The 20,432-nt window shown below is 42.6% G+C and overlaps 1 protein-coding gene across 3 annotated transcripts; it reads right to left on the minus strand.

Moving 5' to 3' along the window:
* Nucleotides 1-1,042: 1,042 nt before the first annotated feature.
* ptpn3 (protein tyrosine phosphatase non-receptor type 3) lies at nt 1,043-19,150 on the minus strand. Of its 3 annotated transcripts, XM_078797784.1 has the most exons (26): nt 19,000-19,150; nt 17,981-18,111; nt 15,952-16,086; nt 15,779-15,821; nt 15,607-15,688; nt 15,115-15,159; nt 14,971-15,023; nt 13,759-13,876; nt 13,606-13,693; nt 13,437-13,525; nt 13,294-13,357; nt 13,009-13,211; nt 12,825-12,950; nt 12,608-12,769; nt 11,270-11,366; nt 11,121-11,195; nt 10,998-11,054; nt 10,773-10,929; nt 10,514-10,683; nt 9,521-9,611; nt 9,371-9,432; nt 9,131-9,277; nt 7,045-7,173; nt 3,123-3,268; nt 2,909-3,044; nt 1,044-1,608 (listed from the first exon to the last, which is right to left on the minus strand). In XM_078797784.1, the coding sequence occupies exons 2-26, from the start codon at nt 18,047-18,049 to the stop codon at nt 1,534-1,536; spliced, it is 2,619 nt and encodes an 872-aa protein (XP_078653910.1). In that variant the 5' UTR covers nt 18,050-18,111; nt 19,000-19,150; the 3' UTR covers nt 1,044-1,533. The 3 variants fall into 3 exon arrangements, with proteins under 3 accessions (XP_078653911.1, XP_078653910.1, XP_078653909.1); XM_078797783.1 differs by lacking the exons at nt 17,981-18,111; nt 19,000-19,150 and having other exon boundaries at nt 15,952-16,970; XM_078797785.1 differs by lacking the exons at nt 9,131-9,277; nt 17,981-18,111; nt 19,000-19,150 and having other exon boundaries at nt 1,043-1,608; nt 15,952-16,972.
* Between the last annotated feature and the right edge of the window lie 1,282 nt (nt 19,151-20,432).

A 20,432-nucleotide genomic window follows, 5' to 3' on the forward strand; every position in this document is an offset into this window, starting at 1 on the left:
GTGTGTGTGGATGCAGGAGGAGAGGCGCCCTCTATTGGACACCTGCTGCAAGTCAGGACATTAAGGTCAAGGTGTTACTAGAGGGGCTTAATAGCATTTTCACGTCTTTCCTTATTAATACCAATAAATATAATACAGAATTTATCAAATAAATACATAATTAATTTTTTAATTATTTTTTAAATGTTACGTTTTGACGTTTTTATTATAATTACTTATTTAATTCGTAATTATGATACATAATACTACATAATATTCTGTATCCTTTGAAGATTTCTATTGTTGTCAAATTGAACATGAAATCATGCTGCAAGCCCGCTTGTGTGTAAAGTAAACACAAACCCACGCAACGGACTACTGCTGTTTCAATATGGCGCCTTTTTGGCTTCTTCTTCATACTTTGTCCAAGAACTTCACAGGAACTTGACTGAATGTCAAATAGTTCGATTATCACTCCCTTTGTTTTCTATTCATGAATTCAATAATTAATAATGATCACCGTTGGTCTATTATTAGTCAAAACACATTGAAATCCAAGTGATAGGTAGTATTCTGGTCAATAGGCGGCAGTAATGACACAAAACATGGCGACATTACCGTTACCGCGGCGTGGTAGACTGAAAACAGGTTCTTCTCTCATTCCTCATCGTACGTTTTGGGCTTCTTTGGTTTAGAAGACGTCGCGACTGTAATGAGAACAAGCGGCAGAGAAAACTCGCTCACTCGCTAGCTTGCTTGCTTGCTAACTCGCTAGCTTGCTATCTCGCTAGCTTGCTATCTCGCTAGCTTGCTATCTCGCTAGCTTGCTAACTCGCTAGCTAGCGTCAGCATAAGTGTTGATCAATGTGTTCTAAATAAAAAAATATAAATGCAAAGTGACTATATGGATATTATTTCATGTCCAAATGGTTCTAATAATGTTAAAATGTATTTAAAAAGATAGACACTGATTGTAGATCACCCCAATGTATCCCACTGGGCATCCAAGTAGTGGAAGCTGATTATTTTGAACCTTTTAACTTGGTCTAAAAACAGACAAAGGCATACAAATCAGTTTTTTTTTATCATGAGAATAATTTAAGTGGAAAGTGGGTGCTGCTCCACAGGGTGTCAGCAACACCACAGTACCCCCACACAGTATCTTCTGTAGTGATCTCCAGCCAGGCTCTACTAAAAACACACACTTTAATCCACACGTTATATTGGAAGTATCCCACTGCCCTCTTTGAACAAGTTGAGCTCCGAGCTTAGCAGCGTCCTTGTTTTACGTCTCCTGTCCTGTACAAGCTTATTGCGGAGTCTAATAAGGCAGACGAGTGTAAAGATTCAAAGTGTCCTATTTGATCTCGGCTACATAGCTCACATCCAGCTGTGCTATGGATGCTACATCATTCTCATCCAGACCGTGCAAGCGGGCCCCGCAGGCACGACAGAGGTTAATCTCTTGCGGTGCTTGTCAGCCCCCTCGGTGGGAGTCACTTGAGTGGAAGTTATGAGGCTCAATTTCCTCTGGTGCTGTTTCTGATTTTGGATCTACGAGGCCGGAGATCCCACTTGCTTCTCCTTGTAGACTCGCAGGATAGCCTCACAAACAAACTGGTACTGACACTGGAACAGACAAAAGGAGACGTAAGATACAGGAAAACACAGCAGGCGAATTTTAGAGCCGATATTTAGCAACCTCCATGGTTTCCTTGATAATAACCAAAATACCATAGCATTGTTCTACCATTCATTCATTTTCTACCGCTTTTTCCTCATGAGGGTCGCGGGGATGCTGGAGCCTATCCCAGCTGTCTTTGGGCGCGAGAGGCGGGGTACACCCTGGACTGGTCGCCAGCCAATCACAGGGCACATATAGACAAACAACCATTCAAACTCACATTCATACCTATGGACAATTTGGAGTCGCTAATTAACCTAGCACGTTTTTGGAATGTGGGAGGAAACCGGAGTACCCGGAAAAAAACCCACGCATGCACGGGGAGAACATGCAAACTCCACACAGAGATGGCCGAGGGTGGAATTGAACCCTGGTCTCCTAGCTGTGAGGTCTGCACGCTAACCACTAGACCGCCGTGCAGCCCATTGTTCTACCAAAACCTTAAAAAACAGATATTATTGGAGACACTGCTCAGTATTCCCAGTTGGGCTTCCTAAATTCCAGCATTAAGGTGACATTTTGGACAACATACTTCCAATACTCTGTTATGGAACATCTGAAAATCTTCATTGATAATGTAAATGAACTTACAGAAGTTTCCTGGCTGGTCCAAAAACACGATAACCCAATAGATTAAGTAATCACAACAATTCCCAAGATACTATTCCCCTTCTTGAACGCCACTGTATCATTGCAATAATTCAGATAATTATCTTGAGGTAATGAAATACACCAAAGACTGAATTGATGTCTAATTCAACGTCTTTTTCACTGTGGATGTTTTCCACAGGAGCCATTCATTTGCATGCTGTATAAACATCAACAAGAAGCAGCTCAGTGGAGCGGATCGCCTTTCAAAAATACGGGTGATAATGGTAGCAGCAGTACGCTAAAAGCTTTCTTTTAATGTTTTCGTATTAGTAACAACTTATTTTGGCAATTATTTTACAGTTAAATTTGGCACAAATTACTGCAATGATCCAAATATAAGACGATGATGAATATAAGACAACCCCTTTTTTTAAAGACAAAATGAAATGTTTGATGACTCTTGATGATGCATCATTGATCACCACTATCTTAAAATGTATTTTATAATTTCATCATTAGAATAAATGTGCTCATATTTCCGACTTATATTCAGGTAAATACAGTCGTTCTATTTTCATGCTTTCCTATGGGATGAATTGTTTCACACTATAAAACAAATGGCGTCAGAATGGCCCGTGTTTGCTCCAAAAGTACCGTGGTCTGAACCATCATGGCTCGCTGATCCCTCAGTGTTTTCACAACGTCCAGCGGGAACACCGGAAGCCCCCTATCCAACAGCGTCAGAGCCGTCTCCATGGTGATCAGAACACCTGTCCGTCCAATCCCGGCGCTGGAAAAGCAGAGAAGATTTCAACCTGAATGAACATCGCCGGGCTCGCAGCGGAGTATCAATTAGTACGAGTGTCACCTGCAGTGCACCATGAGAGGCTCTTCAGCTCGTCTCCTCTCCCTGACCGAGCTGACGAACAGCAGGAAGTCGGAAGGGTCTTCGGGTACACCGTGGTCGGGCCACGCCACGTACTGCAGGTGTGTGACTGCACGATCCTCACCTCGCTGACCGGACACAGAAAAAAAAGAAGATAATTTGAGTGTATGTAATGATCCTACAACCTATGCTACATAATTAAACACATTCATGAACTGAAGTTGTTCTGGAGAAGACCAGGATTTCCATAGAATTCCGGATTGATTTGTCTGAGATAGACATCGTCTACAAAGTTATCTATAATTAGTGCAGTCAAGAAATAAATTTTTTTTTTAGAGATTAATTAATCATAATGTGAAATTAATTGATCCAATTAATCTTTTTTTAATCTCACCTAAAATGGTTGAGAAAACCATGGTATTTTCATTTAAACTCATGACATCATTGTGGAAGAGCAAAAGATTGGCATATTACAAAATGGCGGCTTTATGAAGTCATTTATTGTTATTAGCGAAATTTAACAGATGCAGTACTATCCATTGAGTCCTCCTCACAAAGATGGCATATCACTTAATGGTGCCATCGGAGGGTTTTTCAAATGGGAATTTCCTATTCATCCACCTGCACGGTGGTCCAGTGGTTAGCGCGGACCTCACAGCTAGGAGACCCGAGTTCAATCCCACCCACGGCCATCTCTGTGTGGAGTTGTTCTCCCCGTGCATGCGTGGGTTTTCTCCGGTTTCCTCCCACATTCCAAAAACATGCTAGGTTAATTGGCGACTCCAAATTGTCCATAGGTATGAATGTGAGTGTGAATGGTTGTTTGTCTATATGTGACCTGTGTTTGGCTGGCCACCAGTCCAGGGTGTACCCCGCCTCTTGCCTGAAGACGGCTGGGATAGGCTCCAGCACCCCCCGCGACCCTCGTGAGGATAAGCGGTAGAAAATGAATGAATGAATTTCCCATTCTTCCACCTGCACGGTGGAAAAGTGGTTAGCACGGAGACCTCACAGCTAGGAAACCCGAGTTCAATCCCACCCTCGGCCATCTCTGTGTGGAGTTTGCATGTTCTCCCCGTGCATGCGTGGGTTTTCTCCGGTTTCCTCCCACATTCCAAAAACATGCTAGGTTAATTGGCGACTCCAAATTGTCCATAGGTATGAATGTGAGTGTGAATGGTTGTTTGTCTATATGTGACCTGTGTTTGGCTGGCCACCAGTCCAGGGTGTACCCCGCCTCTCGCCCTAAGACAGCTGGGAACCCACAGAACCCAGCGTGAACCCACAACTGCTTCAACACAATGTTAGCGCCACCAGCGGCAGACAAAGAAGGCTTTGCAAAACATACATGGATCTGATATAACCTCCAAAAAATGGGGGGAATTGCAGGATCAACTTCATTCACCCCCTCCATTCCATACCGGTGCAATTCATACAGAACAGTGATACCGGGAAAAAAAAAAAAAAAAAAGCATGAAAACGCCACATTGACAAGCGGTCTGAAAGCAACTAAACCAGACTGTAACTTTGTGGAGCTTCAGAGACATGAATCATCCAGACAAGACGTGCGTGACTGAACGAGAAGCAGGAGGGCGCTTCGGAAAAAAAAAAGAGCAACAGCGCACGTGACCCTGAGGTGACATCAGGAAGTGCCGGATGACGACACCGCGGTGGGATGAAATACAGAAAAACAGGTGGACTGGAGAGGAGGACAGAAGAGCTGAGTTGAGTGTTTTTGAGCGAGGAAGAGGAGGAGGGGGGGGTGGCCTGTGACTTCATGCAGGGATTAACCAGAGCACCGCCAGGGGAACAGATGGGCTCACACACACACACACACACACACACACACAGGAGTATTTGTGCATGCATGTGAGCGCATTCATCGTCCATGCCTGGCTGAGCTCCGTGGTGATACGCCGAGGTGCCTCGCTAAGGGCCGTAATGTGGAAAGTCCGATCAGATAACACGGTTACATGGTAAGAGTGTGCACCATGGAAACACACATATGTGTTTTCTCTCGCTGTGCACACAGTCGCCAGCCCGACGCGGAAATGACCGCCACGTTGGCTGCCGGTATCGTCCCGCGGTGAGCTCTGCCACGGGACATATGTCACCAACGTGGTAGCAAACTATCGCCGTGGCGTTGACAGTCATGACTTACTCACGTGGCCGTGGAAGGTGTTGGAAGGAACGCAATGGAGTGAATACCCCTCCCCCTCAGTTACGGAGCATTAATAGAAAATGCACGGTGGCCTTCTGGTGTTTTCATTTAACATGAGTCACCGCCTGTACGTCTCACTGAGGGATTATGTTAATATCGCAGAACCATTGTTATGCAGGGGAATTCTGACTTTGATTCAACCCGTTTCAAACATACGACTATACGGGTGCGTGCTTTTTTTTTTTTTTTTTGTGATTGCCTTGTCGGTGTGCAATAAATCTGTGTTGCACCCAAAAGTTCAGCTCAAGTTTAATGTGAAATTCATCCGCCAACACCCCAACCTGTAACCATGGCAATGTTATAAAGAGCACAGCTGTTTAAGATGTAGACATGCGGCAAGCACTGCGGACTGCAAACTGCAAACGCACTTAAAACTCTTGAAGGTAACTAGCAACCAAGAAAAGGAAAAGGGACAAAAATGTTTTCTGTCCACACAATATGGAGTAAAAATGATACTACAAAAAGGGAATGAAACTCATAGGAAGTGAAAATGGAGGTAATGTAGTTTGTTGTGGAAGACTGCTTAAAAATAATATCATATTCCACCTTCAAACCTTGGTTAGCATCATGTTTTTTTTACACCACAATTTTGCCTCAATTTGCAAATTTTGCAAATTTTGCCTAATCTAAATGCTTATAAACAAGGAATGAAAGGGCTAAAGGAACATTTAAGGTTTTGGTTTTTTTTACCTTCATTGAAGAAGCGGGGTACACCCTGGACTGGTGGCCAGCCAATCACAGGGCACATATAGACAAACAACCATTCACACTCACACTCATACCTATGGACAATTTGGAGTCGCTAATTAACCTAGCATGTTTTTGGAATGTGGGAGGAAACCGGAGTACCCGGAGAAAACTCCACACAGAGATGGCCGAGGGTGGAATTGAACTCAGGTCTCCTAGCTGTGAGGCCAGCACGCTAACAACTTATGATGTCAAAACAGGAAAATGGTGGTGGTTGATCTCGCTGCCACATTGTGTCTTTGGGGGACAGTCACGTCAAGAATCACACCTTCAAAGAGGGTAAAAGCTTATCATTTCTATGTATTTATTAGTGATTGATCAATATTTTGTATTGAAACATATTGACATAGGCTTTTTAAAATTCTTACAGCCAATAAGAGATCAATTTAAAACTGGGTTATTTTGGCTCTGATGCAGGTAAGCCTCTCTGTCTGCACGGGTAAAAGTTGGCCAAAAAACTCCTTTGGCTCGGTTAGCTTAGTTTAGCAGAACATGCTAGTGTGGCTGTATGAGTGTGTTTAAAACGTGCTGTATTTTACAGCTTATTAATTGGAATTGCATCAACACGAGCTGTTTTACCTACAGTTTTACGGATAGCAAATGACTATCGGCTCCAAAATATCAGTTATCGGTACTCCCTGAGTACTACCAATCAGTATCGCATTGGTTAATGTCTAGTATTTATATGCATTTAAAATTTTTTCCTGCATGTCAAGCTATTAAGTATAAAACTATAAAAAAAATGTATTTCTTATGGAAAAAATTGATTTGGTTAACATCCGTTTCAGTTGGAGTGCGAGCTTCTGGAGCTTTTCGAGTTTCCGCTGTAAATTCTGAATTAAAAGGCCCAATACATCATGTGTAGTAGAACACCACACACAAATGGCGACTCCAACAGTCATTATGAAGTGAAGGGGTCGTGTACCGGCGCTGTACCTTAGTGTGGGTGAGTGTGAACCGCCGCGTCACGTAGGCCAGGTTGCACTCCTCCGAGTGACACTTCACCCGCATGTGGCCGTAATCCTTCACCTCAGGCGGATGCGGCCAGTACTGGTGGCACTTGGTCTGGTAAAAGCAGCACAGCGGAGCGATAAGCGTACAATAACGTTGCCTTAGATATGAGTCATCCGTCAGGATATCATTTCCTTGCTCTTGAAATCAAACTGGTGTACATTTGCAGACAAGGGAGGAGAGGAGATTCATCAGGAGCAGGATGTGAAGTGATTGTCAGTGTGTGTGCGTGTGTGTGTGTGTGTGTGTGTGAGAGAAAGAGAACACACGCCTCAAGAAAGGAAAATGTCACGGCACTTGACGAAGATCAGAAAAAGGATCAATTAATGGGAGCTTGGGGTTACCAAGCAACAGGCAAGCTGTGATAAATGAGCGCTCATTCAGAGATGAAAACCTTGATCGCCACGCGTCTCCATACGGTTGCATGAATACTGTGAACGGCGCTGTGAAATACATCATTCACGACTTTTACCAGAAATACTAAATGTTTTCAAGTGCAAATCATAAAACCAGTTTATTGTTTAGCTACGTTTTGGCCATTTTATCTGCCTTCACCACAAAATTAGGACCATAAATGTAAGATTTCGAGTATAAGGTACCGTATTTTCCGGACTATAAGCCACACTTTTTTTCATAGGTTGGCTGTTCCTGCCACTTCTACTCCAGAGCGACTTATAAATAAAAAAAAGTGTTTATATTACATAAACACTGGACACCTTTTCTGTTTATGTTTATTTTTTGTGTAGCTGAATAAGCATTGTGTTAGCATATCTTACACCTATTCAGCCTGTTCTCTATTCTTTTATTGGTAGATAAAGATGATGCAATATACAGTATGTATTATTAATAAAAATATTACTAACTAAAATATTCATAACTTTATACATATTTTTCTATCAATCAGGGTGTGTACGAATTGGTATACAAAAATGGGTTATGCAGTATTATCATTATTATCATTATACTTGTGAATATATACAGTATGTATTACTAATAACAATATTACTACAACTACTATTAATAACTATATATTTTTCTATCAATCAGGATATGTACAAATTAGTATAAAAATGGGTTATGCAGTATTATCATTATTCTTGTGAATATATGCAGTATATATTATTAATAAAAATATTACTACAACTACTACTATTAATAACTTTATACATATTTTTCTATCAATCAGGGTGTGTACCAATTGGTATACAAAAATGGGTTATGCAGTATTATTATTATCATTATACTTGTGAATATATACAATATGTATTACTAATAATATTACTACAACTACTATTAATAACTTTATATATTTTTTCTATCAATCAGGGTATGTACAAATTAGTATACAAAAATGGGTTATGCAGTATTATCATTATACTTGTGAATATATACAGTATGTATTACTAATAAAAATATTACTACAACTACTATTAATAACTTCATTTATATTTTTCTATCAATAAGGGTGTGTACGAATTAATATACAAAAATGGGTTATGTAGTATTATCATTATACTTGTGAATATATACAGTATGTATTACTAAAACTACAATTCATAACTTTATATTTTTCTATCAATCAGGGTGTGTACAAATTAGTATACAAAAATGGGTTATGCAGTATTATCATTATTATGTGTTGTTATTTAGTCACATTCTTCTGTGCTGTGGCAGTTGTACATCACAACGGAATTATCATAATTGCACAGCGCAGAAACAGCAATTACGTGTTCCCATCTGTTTGTGTTTCTCCTGTTTACTTCTTGTCATTCCTGAACAAATACGGGTGTTGCACGCAGCGTGAAGGGTGGAGGGCAAGGGTGACCAAACTGTTGAATGAAAAATAAAAAGGATACGGGCGCCAAAACCAGTCCAAGATAGGTCAATATATGCTAAGATATCAGAACAAACATTCACGTCTCGGCTTAGCAGCAAATTTGTGTAATATGTAAAAATATATGTTATTTTGAAGTATGTATGTGTACGTAGGAACTGGTGGTAGCATGCATACCCGCCCCCTCTCGGTCAGAGTTGTAAGCATGATGATGGTGTGAGACTGTTGCTCCCAAACAGTCTGCCAAAAGTGACTGCAGGTGTGTGGCAATGGACCCTGAGCTGCAACGTAACGTAAACACACACCAGACACCGGAGGCGCCAACTGAGAAACACACAAATACACGCATACAATAAATATGCAGTGTCGGCGACATGCGGGTGATGGAAAACTGTGCTTAACCGGCTTCATGCACACCGTGATGTGGCTGGCGTTGATGTAGTCCTCCTGGCCCTGGAGAGTGACTCTGGTGGCGTCATCTGCAAGCAGAGTGGGACATCAACGCTGCAGCAATCAGCTGCGATGCAAGGTTAGGAAAAGGTCAAGGGTGAAAGAGGAAGCGCTCACAAGGTAAAATGTCCCGGTAGCGATTCTTCTCCATGTTTTCTGGAAGTCGAGCGCTGCAAAGGGACAGGCCGGGCTTCCTCTTGTATAAATTCTGGGAATGACAAAAACGGAAGACAATTGACATGGATGAGAAAACAAAAACAGTGGCCACTCTGACGTCAAATATGCCTCAAAAGTAGGGATGTCCGATATTGGCTTTTTTGCTGCAAACTGATATTCCGATATTGTTCAACTCTCAATTTCCGATACCGATATCGCATTTTTATGCTGATATCGTGACGATAATTATTGGTATTGATAATTATCAGACATCCCGGCTCAAAAGTCAAGTAAAACTTAACCTGGAATAAAAACTAATAAAAACTATTAATTAAATATATAATATATAATAATAATATATATATTAATTAAAACTAACTCAGCTGTTATTATGCATAATGCCAGCAAATATTGTGTTTTCCGCAATGTCAGCAATACAATCTAAAAAATAAATACACTTCCGGTGTATAAACCTCTACTTTTTGCCTCCACCTTGAACCCTGCAGTGCGGCTAATTTATGGCTAATAGAACTACAGGTCCCATGATGCATATGGTGCAGATTCAGGAAATCGTGACCTACTACAGCTTCTGTTTGAACTCCGATGAAAAAGGACTAAAGGGCTAAACTGCCTGAATATAAAAGTGACACCAAGAGCAACAAGAAAAGAGAGAGAGGCTGACAAAGTGTGTGATGAAGGAATTAGGAGGCTGTTCAATTCTGACACTGATATGCCGATATTGTTCAACTCTCAACCGGCATCACAGAATAGAATTTTTGTGGCTCCACTGTATCTCTTTGTGCTGGACCAGGGCGGATTAGGGACAACATCTGTCCTAAAGAAAAGCATTTTATGATAGCGAATGTAACTGAATGGGACCGGCTAAATCCTGCTTAAAATGAACACAATTAAAGACATTTGTGTGCAGTGTTGAGATAGACTCCACTCAAATACCTCAAAGTGGAAGCACAGAGTGCCGGACTGAATCCCTCTCTCCAGCTGTCGCATGGATTCGTCCAACGTTGTGACCCGCTGGCCAGGTGACTGCGGTCCGTCTCCTTGGGAGTGGCCGGCGAGGGTGAGGGCGGGAGGCAGCTGGAGCAGAGCCGCCGCTCGGCCGGGACCTGGATAAACAAGGACATTCAAGGTCGCCGAGTTTTGACACTCCGCCTCCTCGGCGCATTCCTCTCCATTTGCATTTCCGTCAGCAGACCTTTGCGTTTGATGAGCAGGGCCAGCTCTCGGGAGTGCGACTCTCTGCTGGCCCGTATGAACATGACCACCTGGTCGTGTGTGTGTTCAGAAATGTCTCGACCATTGATGAGAACCACCTGGTCTCCCTCCAGCAGTTTGGGCTCACATCGGCCGGCCTGGAGATGAGTCAGGGTGAGAAATGTGAGAAAATGATTTTAACTAGATTGTTGCCATAAGCTCTTACCGGCGAGTCGGCTTTAACTTGAGATATGGATAGAGGCATCTTCTGATCCACCCCACCCTATGAAAAGTCACATGGAATAAGAACGGTGCGACATGCTATCATGCTAACACTTGTGACACTTACTTTAACATTAAAGCCAAACTTGCCCTCGTGATCGGGAGCAATGCGAATTAGCAGCAGGTCGCCGTCGCACAGGGCCTGGTCAATCAACACTCGTGATTACCAATAAATATGGATAGAGCATACCTGACGGATGGCCTATGATGGCCGACCTTGTTGTACACAAAGCTACTGACTCCATCCTCATCTGCTGTGCTGTCGTCAGCTTGTAAGACCTCGTCCATGCCGTGGTTATACAGTCCAGAGAGTCTGGGGGTGATAAAATGCAGAATGAACGGTTATCTGTTAAATAAGATGATACCAAGGCACTACGAGACAATATCAAGGTACTACAAGATGATAATCTTCAGGAAGAAATAGAGCACTACGCAATGATAAAAGGTTCTACAGTCCAGAGAGTCTGGGAGTGATATTATGCAGAATGAACGGTTATTGTTAAATAAGATGATACCAAGGTACTACAAGACAATATCAAGGTACTACAAGATGATAATCTTCAGGAAGAAATAGAGCACTACGCAATGATAAAAGGTTCTACAGTCCAGAGAGTCTGGGAGTGATATTACGCAGAATGAACGGTTATCGTGAAATAAGATGATACCAAGGTACTACAAGACAATATCAAGGTACTACAAGATGATAATCCTGCCTTGGGCGCTGCTCTTCAGGAAGAAATAGAGCACTACCCAATGATAAAAGGTTCTACAGTCCAGAGAGTCTGGGAGTGATATTATGCAGAATGAACGGTTATTGTTAAATAAGATGATACCAAGGTACTACAAGACAATATCAAGGTACTACAAGATGATAATCCTGCCTTGGGCGCTGCTCTTCAGGAAGAAATAGAGCACTACCCAATGATAAAAGGTTCTACAGTCCAGAGTCTGGGAGTGATATTATGCAGAATGAACGGTTATCTGTTAAATAAGATGATACCAAGGTACTACGAGACAATATCAAGGTACTACAAGATGATAATCTTCAGGAAGAAATAGAGCACTACGCAATGATAAAAGGTTCTACAGTCCAGAGAGTCTGGGAGTGATATTATGCAGAATGAACGGTTATCTGTTAAATAAGATGATACCAAGGTACTACAAGACAATATCAAGGTACTACAAGATGATAATCTTCAGGAAGAAATAGAGCACGACTCAATGATATAAGGTTCTACAGTCCAGAGAGTCTGGGAGTGATATGAACGGTTATCGTTAAATAAGATGATACCAAAAGGTACTACGAGACAATATCAAGGTACTACAAGATGATAATCCTGCCTTGGCCGCTGCTCTTCAGGAAGAAATAGAGCACTACGCAATGATAAAAGGTTCTACAGGATGATATCAAGGCAATATTGGAAGCTAATGCTGCCTTGCAGCAAAGAAAAATATCACTAAGCAAATGAAAAACATAATTTCTATTTATAAAAAAATAACATTTCTATTTTAAGAGGGCCCACAATATGGAAGGGAAAGAGACAAAATGCGTACTGATGCAGCGAAGCATCCCCCTCGCTGCCCTTGCTACTGCTGACGGACGTCCTGTATGTGTAGAAGACGTCCTCTCCTTCGCACACGTCTTTCAGTTCGCCGCTCAGCTCCATGGACGATGGGCGGATTTTGCGGATGCCGTGGCGAACGCGAGGACTCCGCCTGTCGCAGCAGGAAGATGAAAGACCGCAAACTACGGTTTGGAAGGATGCCGTACCAGTTGGGGGTGTTGGGGGGCGATCTGGACGGAAGGCTCTTGGTCTCCAAATATTCGGATGAAATAGATCTCCGCAGGACGGGGTTCCACACCATCCCGCCTACGACGCGTTGGCACACCGGACCACTGGAAATTCCAAAGTTTCAGTATTTATACCCAGAAAACGACGTCTTCAACCGCACACCTTTCATTTTTACTGTTCGCCAAGCCCAGGTGATGAGTTATCAACTTCCTGTAGGAATGAACCGTGCTGTTGTTGTGCTTGGGGCTCCTGGCGTTCCGGTTGCAGCTGAAAAAGGAGTGATGATCCACGCTGGAGCGCCACAGGTTCTTACAGGTCTTTGGACAGGGCAGGACCAGCGACACCACGCAGTCTTGGGTCTCCCCCTGCAGCAGAGCGTGCGTTGATGTCACATGATCTCTCCATTATATGCGGCATATAATCACATCGCTATGTGGTTATACTTACATGTTTTCGTTTGAGATGTATAAGGAAGCGTTTCCTCTTAAATGAAATCTTGATGATGTTGGCCCTGTGCGGGAATACGTAACGTTATTCACTCCGGCCTTGGTGAGTCAAACAACAATCCAATTAGCGCGGCCATCACTCACCAGGGGAAAAAACTGGAGCAAATCATATTACAGAATATTGCAACACCACTCGATGCCAAGCCCACCATTAGAGGGGCATTGTTGGTGTCCTGTAAAGACGCACAGCGATGAGCGTGGAAGGACGTTTAAAAGAGGAAGTTGAGCATGAAACGTGGGGGTTCTGTGATACCAGGGCGGTGTGCAGCTCCACTCCGTACAGCTCCAACGTCCGCGCTGTGTTGAGGAAACACAACTCCGCTTCACTTTGCTTCAAACCCCTAAACATGGCGAGAAATTCAAAGCACAGCAAATGTCTGGATGGACACGATGCAAAAATCATTACTTATGCTGTGGATGCAGGTCCTCCACTTTGGACAGGAAGTCGTCATCCTGCTCAGGGATGAAGTGGCATTTTGACAAGTAACCGCTTTGCTGGGATGGGCAGTGATCCCCCAGCTCGGCTAAAAAGGTCAGAGAGATGCAGTCAATACGAGATGAGTCTAAATATGGACAAAAGTCTTGAGACGCAGTATTAATATACTATAAATGCTCCAATTAACGCCTGTGTGGTCCGCATCCAGTATCTACCTCTGCATGTGCTTTAAAATGCTGCAACTCTGATGGTGTCTTTATGCATTTCTAGCTCTCTGGCCGAGTTCTTCACGTGCAATTCTTCACCAAAACATAACTATTTTTTTCTTTTTGACTAGCTTTTTAACTTCTGATGAATGGCGACTGAAGCGCCACCCGGGTGTCTTTTTTGGGAGGCGCACATCAAGCGCCGCTAGTAGACTCGGAGGCTGGTTGTTGTGGTGCTGGTGCATAATTCAGGCTTTATACTTTCCTTATTGTTGACAATGAACTTAGCAGTGCTATTCATGCTAGCAGAGCAGTTTGCCCCTCAGCGCTATTACAACATCGGTTCTGTCGCAGTGTTGTGCAGTATCCTTAATAAATGACCGTGTGGTATCATTTTTTTAAATTTTGCTTTTGACTTTCTCATGCACTCCAGATCATTATTACTAAAATCAAGTCATAATAAATAAATATAATAAAAAATAAACCGCCCAAGCTATAATTAGAGCATTCATTCATTTTCTACAGCTTTTTCCTCACGAGGGTCGCGGGGGTGCTGGAGCCTATCCCAGCTGTCTTCAGGCAAGAGGCGGGGTACACCCTGGACTGGTGGCCAGCCAATCACAGGGCACATATAGACAAACAACCATTCACACTCACATTCATACCTATGGACAATTTGGAGTCGCTAATTAACCTAGCATGTTTTTGGAATGTGGGAGGAAACCCACGCATGCACAGGGAGAACATGCAAACTCCACACAGGGTGGAATTGAACCCTGAAATTGAAACCCAAAGCAGAAACCCCAGTTCCATATTACTCAAATGTTTACTTTATAGTGTCCCAATACTTTTTTTTGTCACAGGGGAACTGAATGAGTGCCCCCACAAACTATAAAGCATATTCAACAGGCGTAATTATCAGCACAGATGTTATTATTAAGTCATTAATCAGTCGTTGCTCTGGGAGGAGACTCACACTGCACAGCATAAGAGGCCAACACTACAGCTGCACTCAACGGGCACTGCAACCTGCAAATCAGCGTGACACAATGTAACAGCTATTAAAAAGCACACACGTATGGGGCGGATGGCCGTGTTCAGGCTTGTTGTGCACACTCACCTGCCCTCTTTAATATCGCTCCTGATCTGGAGGAAGTAAAGGTGCCTGCAGAGAGACAACATTAGCCACTTTAGCACTCAAACATGAGAAAATGTGTTGTTTTTTTATCCGTACAAGATGAAATAATGAGCTTTTTGTGAGACCATTTAGATCAGGGGTCTCAAACATGTGGCCCGCGGGCCAAATGTGGCCCGCAGGACACTAGTTTGAGGCCCCCGCCTTGATATGAAAGTTTAATGTTTGATGCAAGTTTGATATGGATGCTGTATGGTATCATGTACCCAGAAAAAATTATTACGTTTGATTAATGTTCATGTTAAAGGTTAAATAACTGTTAATAGTTATCCTCCCTATCCGTGTGGAAGTGGTAAGTTTTTGGTTATTTAAGTTTAAAGTAAATAACTTGAAGGCTACTGTTTCAGTTCGAGTTAATATTAGTACCATGGCTAATATTAGTACAGGGGTAAGAAAACAAAATATTGGAGTGAGTACCTTGTCTGTTCGTGCTGCAGAGAGTTGGGGTCGGAAATGAAGAAGCGCACTCTGAAGTTTAGATAAATGGGATAAGCGAGACCTGCACATAAACGTCAATGATAACGCCATTATGTAAATATTAATGAGAGCCATTCTGAACAAAAACAATGTATTATATGGACTCGAATACCTTTTATCTGCTTCTTCAAGGGTTTCTCAGGCTCCAGCCATCTCTGAAAGAAAGAAATTCATTCAGCATAATGGCTTACAAGGGGCTTAAAAAAAACATTTATGTAAGCGCTCCCTGTGGTTGTTAGGCAATGAGAATGTGCGATACGTTACAGTGGCTGGTTTAATGCTCACAGGCGAGTGTGTGTTGGCTGTGATTGAGGGGACGGCTGTGCTGGACTCTCTGATCTGCAGACTGAAGAGCTGTCTCTCTTGCAGACCCAGGTGGTCACACACTTGGTCCAAGAGAACTACGCCTTCATCCTGCTTCTGACACATTGGACACACCGCAAATGACACCAGGCGCGGCCAACACCACCGACCGCAGCGTTTGCTCCCCCGACATACTTCCTTTTTTTTTTTTTTTTTTTTTTGGGACGCGGCCCTCGGTGGAAAGAGTCTGGACACCCCTGATCTAGACAGAGCGATCATTAATCATTTTTATAGGCCATCTGTGGTGCGAAGCGCATTATTTTACAGCTGATTTGCATTACCCACAAAGTCAGGAAGCACTTTAAGAGCGCTCCACTCAAGAACCCCGTGATCTGTGGTCGATTGCTCCGGCCAAGAATACAGTCCCTCGTTTATCACTGATTATTGGTTCCAGACCCGTCTGTGATAAGTGAATTTCCGTGTAATATGATTCATTATAGGCTGCACGGCGGTCAAGTAGTTCAATCCCACCCTCGGCCATCTCATTTTTTTTAATCTTGGCATATTACAAAATGGCGGCTTTATGAAGTCATTTATTGTTTTTAGCGAAATTTAACAGATGCGCTACTATCCATTGACTCCTCCTTACAAAGATGGCGTATCACTTAATGCTGTCGGAGGGTTTTTCAAATAGGAATTTCCCATTCATTGGACCGACGACCTGCACGGTGGTCAAGTGGTTAGCACGCAGACGTCACAGCTAGGAGACCCGAGTTCGATTCCACCCTCGGCCATCTCTGTGTGGAGTTTGCATGTTCTCCCCGTGCATGCGTGGGTTTTCTCCAGGTACTCCGGTTTCCTCCCACATTCCAAAAACATGCTAGGTTAATTAGCCACTCCAAATTGTCCATAGGTATGAATGTGAGTGTGAATGGTTGTTTGTCTATATGTGCTCTGTGATTGGCTGGCCACCAGTCCAGGGTGTACCCCGCCTCTCGCCCCAAGACAGCTGGGATAGGCTCCAGCACCCCCGCGACCCTCGTGAGGATAAGAGGTAGAAAATGAATGAATGAATGATTCCTTGTCGGCTGCATGGTGATCGAGTGGTTAGCGCAAGGAAACCTGAGTTCAATCCCACCCTCGGCCATCTCTGTGTGGAGTTTGCATGTTCTCCCCGTGCATGCGTGGGTTTTCTCCGGGTACTCCGGTTTCCTCCCACATTCCAAAAACATGCTAGGTTAATTAGCGACTCCAAATTGTCCATAGGTATGAATGTGAGTGTGAATGGTTGTTTGTCTATATGTGCTCTGTGATTGGCTGGCCACCAGTCCAGGGTGTACACCGCCTCTCGGCCTAAGAAGACAGCTGGGATAGGCTCCAGCATACCCGGAACCCTCGTGAGGATAAGCGGTAGAAAATGATTCCTTATTTTTGTACTTATAGCATAAACAGTTCCTGAATATGGTTTTAAACATCATTAGAGTGGACAGGAAATAACACTAAAAAGTCTCAAACAGACTAGTAGAGATTTACTGCATACATGCAAGCCATCAAGCGTGCCCAAACCCATTTTTTAGCTGATTAACAAGAATATTGCAGCTACTGATTAACGAGTCAATTTTTGAGAATGATGGGCTTGAATGATGGACAGGACTTTCATAATACACAATTTGTCGACACACCGTATTGCATATTTAATATTCAACTAGTGATGCTACACAGTTGGCGTCTGATGGAGCAACTTGCCCTGCTTGTGTCTAAATCGCCGACGGGCTTCGTTTGACTTGATGCGCTGACCATGCAAAAAAAAAAAAAAAACTAAAGCGTGACTTTACTGTATGAGGTTAGCTCGTCCTTGACACCGAGGTCGCTGACGAACAGGAGACGTGGATCAATGCGGAACAAGAATGGCGCTCGGACACAACGATCATTAGCAGAGCGCGGTGACAGATAGCGGGAACATATGATCTCCTCATACACAGGAAATACTATTTGTGTGTGCGTGTCATACATTTACTCTGAAGGTCTTGATGGTGCCGTCCAGCAGCTGAATCAGGCAGAGCAGGTCCGGTTTGGGCATGTCTGTTACCACGGTAACTGCCCCCACCACAGCAGCCCTTTAGCTCGTCAGTGTGAGGGGACCTGGAAAAAAAAAACACATAACCAAAATGATCCACAAGGCTAGGCTGAGATGTTTCCTCACTGTTGTCTGACAGCACCTCCCTCAGGATGACATTGCACGTTGAGTAATGGATGAAGCGAACGGCCTGCCAGTGAGTAATGCAGCATGAATGCGAAGGAGTGACTCTGTACGTGTGTGTGTAGTGTATTTATTGTTAGGCCTTGGCCTCAACACGTCCCCGCCGTCCCACTAACTCTGCATCTCGCCGCTTCCCTGCACTGGCGGCTGAATGATAAGAATGTTAAACATTTTTTACAGCTGAAACACCCCCACAAAAACATCATACACATGCATTAGAAATAGTCCTTGAATGCATCCATTCCTGTCTGGGCTAGGTAAAAGAGTCATGGATCCCACTCAACAAGGGACCCACAGTGTTGTTGTTTTTTTTTTTTTTTTAGTTAATGTTTGACACGGCAACACACTTGGAATGTATTAAAAACTAATCTGATGGCTTGTTTTCCACAGCTTCTCACAGGCTTGGCGTCTAATCAACTAACAAGTACATGTTCTTATGAAAGGGGATAATCAGCATGTACATGCTAGCTTAAGCTAGCTTAAACATCTATTTGTGATATGTTGACATGGAATGAGATATTGTAGATAAGGGACTAGTAAACAACTAGTTAATGTACACAAACAAAACAAACTAAGCCTTATTTGGAAAAGTAATAAGCGTGTCAATATAAACGACAGTGAACTATGTGTACTTTGAGCCGAACAAGGAACCTGTTGACAGCCTCAAGTTCAGTCAGCAACACCCTAAACACGAACAAACGTCTCGCTGGTAAACTTTCCTCCATGCCCGAAACTACTTTTTTTTTGGTTCAGAAAAGAGTCAAGTCTACCTCAGTCGTCCCGCTTCAGAGACGAGTCATACACATGAGAGAGACCGCCGAGGACACCTCGGAAAGGGGCAGCGTGTCCGAGGATCCAGGTAGAGGAAGGTAAATATCCGGGACACTTCTCATCAAGCGCTGCCCTGATTGCGCGCAGTCCCGCCCCGCCCCTTCGCGCTGCGCGCCCGCGAACTTGGAAGCCACGCTCCGCGGGGGCGCGCACGTAAAGAATGGGGAAACTATCACGCCGACAACAACTAGAGGTGGGCGATACTGTAGATTTCGGCATAGATTCGATACCACGTTAATAGGTATTGCCGATACTTGTTGTCAATCGGTGCTAGAGCAATAAAATTGACTCGACTATTTAAACATCACAATACCGACAATATCAAATTATGAATTAAATTAACTTGAAATTGAATTGAAAAATATTGACCTCATCAAGCTAGTATCAACTATTATAATAATAATGCAATATACAGAGGTTGAAAACAGCGCTAATAGTTTTGTTTATTTAGAAAAGTGGTGCCCAATATTAAGAAAAAACAAACCAAAATAATATATTAAATATTAATTAAATATTAAATCGATTAATATTAATCTTCTTTAAGTCAAAATATTGCGAGAAATTTTTTTTTGAAAATACCTTTGTGTAAAAGGTTATAATATAATTGGAAAAACAATAAAAATATTGTATGAATAAAGTCATAACTGTGAGTAGAACATTCACAAGAATAAAGTTGAAATTAGTGGAAAAAAATCTAAATATTAAGACAAAAAGGTCGTATTCTAACGAGAAAAAGTTGCAATTTTACGAGAATAATATTATGAGGAAAAATAATGTTATTTTAGTAGCAGAAAGTCAAAATATTAAAGAAAAATATGTTATCTTCTAAATATATAATTGCACACTTAACCATGTTAAGCAAGAGAGTTATTTTAATCCTATACTCTGTATCAGCAATATACTCATGATACTCAATATACTCATAAGTACATGTTACCATTTTATAATAACAGGGAACGAAAAGCAAGCATTTTCAGGCATAAAAATAATACACAAATAATAATAATATACAGGAGTGATTAAATGATGATTAAATAGACTTTGCCTCTGGTTTGTTGTCGCCATCTAAAGGAGATTGTGGGTACTGCAGCTGTCAAACATGTCAATTGCTTTGACATGCATTGACGACACATAAATAAATATTACACAAATAAATCTTAAGGTGCGTGACTAAAACAACAAAGCAAAGAAATGTTGACATTAAATACAGATCGGCGTGTGATCAGGAGTGCACCATGAGGTCAAAGGTCGCCCCATGTACCCAGAATGTTGTTCGTGCTCATCACGTGTGGGAATCGCCTTCAATGTCACCTGCCTGCTGGAGCGCTTTTCATGCTGATGTGGTCACGGTCACGCCGTTGACCAGCCGAGA

The sequence above is a fragment of the Doryrhamphus excisus genome, linkage group LG17 (genome assembly GCF_037039965.1).
Source record: "Doryrhamphus excisus strain RoL-2023G ecotype Guam linkage group LG17, RoL_Dexc_Guam_v1.1, whole genome shotgun sequence".
Classification (NCBI taxonomy): Eukaryota; Metazoa; Chordata; class Actinopteri; order Syngnathiformes; family Syngnathidae; genus Doryrhamphus; species Doryrhamphus excisus.